Genomic DNA, 1,466 nt, shown 5'->3' on the forward strand with positions numbered 1-1,466 from the left:
GTGTTGTCCCCGACGTCTTGGGCAGCCCCGGCCTGCGCCATGGCGCTCTGCAGGACCCGGCCTGCCTCCCCGCACCTGCTCCCCTGCCCCTCAGAGGCTCCTGCTGGGGCTCCAGCCACCCCCTTCTCCCTTCAGCAGCTGTCCCGTCAATGCCTGGTGAGTATCCCCTCACGCCTGGCTCCCCCTTCTCTCCCAGGGTAAGGCTGCGCTCTGTCACGTTCACCCTCTCCTTCCCTTCAGCTCAGACCCCTCCATCAGGCTGCCAGAGGCACAGTGCTCCCCAGTGCCCGCCCTGTGGGCCGAATCTATGGGGCTGGGAAGGGCTGCAGCTCCCTGGAGCCGTGCGGCTGCCAGCGCAAGGGAGCCTGGTGGTTGGGGCACCCTCCTGGGCAGCAGCTGAGGGCACACGGGCAAGCGGGGATGCTGTGGCTGGGCTGGTGGTGGTTAATGGTCTCTCCATCCATGCACGCTGTGGCATGGCTGCAAGCGGGAAGCTCGTACCTGGAAGGCCGGCGGCATGTCTGAGGCAGGCGGGGGTATGAAAGCAGTAAAGAGGGTAAGGGGACTTGCCGGGGAGGCTGGGCGAGGGGGAGCTCAGCAAATCGCTTTCCTCACACAGGCAGCCAGCCCGGAGCGACTGGCTCTCAGGTTGGGGCCTCGAGGGAGGCCAGAGGATCTGGCTGCGAGGAACACGACTCACGCTAGCAGCAGGGTCCTTCAGCCGGCTCCCGCCCGCGGCAGGATCAGCGGCTGCCCAAGTCCCTCCTCCCGGGCTCTGTGGCTGCGGAGCCCGAGCTGAGGGGCCCCAGCACTCAGCCTGTGGAGCGGGGCTGGCACCCGAGGGGGGAGACAGGGAGGAGGGGTGCGGAGCCCCTTTCCCATGGCTGCTGTCCTCCAGGATGTGGCCACAGCATCTCCTCCTCCTCTCTTCCATCTCAGGTGCACCACTGGTGCTGAGCGCCTCTCTGAATGCCCCGCGATTTTGGACCCGATGCCCCTCGGCAGCGCATCCCCTCCAGGTACGCAAACTTTCGACCTTTGCGGGGCTGCTCTGCGGGCCAAACCACGTGTGTGTGGCTGGGCTCGGACCGCAGGCAGGGAGCTCAGGGGGCTCCCGGCCCTGCCTTGGCCTGGGCTCGGGGGCCGGCCGAGGTCGGCTGATCTGCCTCCCTCCGCCCTTGGGATGAGCACTGGCTCCTGGCTCCTTCCTCCCAGGAGGAGGAGGAGGACGGGATTGTGTGCGAGCGTCCGTTCCAGCTCTTGAACAGCAGCCGGGCTCCTCTGGAGCCGGCGTCCCCAGGAGGGGCTCTGGCCTCGGGGCTCGGCGTTTTATGGGGCTGTGGATAGGACGCAGCTGGCTGCGGTGGTGACACACACACCTCAGCGGTGGCCAAAGCCACGCGCACCCCTCTCTCTTCCCCTGGCCGCCCTGAGCCAGCGCTGACGAGGCACTGGGGACCCGGGTG

The 1,466-nt window shown here is 67.9% G+C and overlaps 1 protein-coding gene across 1 annotated transcript in view; it reads right to left on the reverse strand.

Moving 5' to 3' along the window:
• The window catches only part of RAD9A (RAD9 homolog A (S. pombe)), a 3,582-nt gene extending 3,063 nt beyond the window's left edge, over nucleotides 1–519 (reverse strand). The window contains exon 1 of the mRNA XM_009891614.1: nucleotides 502–519. Within this exon, the coding sequence (XP_009889916.1) occupies nucleotides 502–519 (18 nt within the window). The remainder of the gene's footprint in view (nucleotides 1–501) is intronic.
• Between the last annotated feature and the right edge of the window lie 947 nt (nucleotides 520–1,466).

Source organism: Charadrius vociferus, unplaced genomic scaffold (genome assembly GCF_000708025.1).
Source record: "Charadrius vociferus isolate BGI_N301 unplaced genomic scaffold, ASM70802v2 scaffold1951, whole genome shotgun sequence".
In the NCBI taxonomy this organism is placed as follows: Eukaryota; Metazoa; Chordata; class Aves; order Charadriiformes; family Charadriidae; genus Charadrius; species Charadrius vociferus.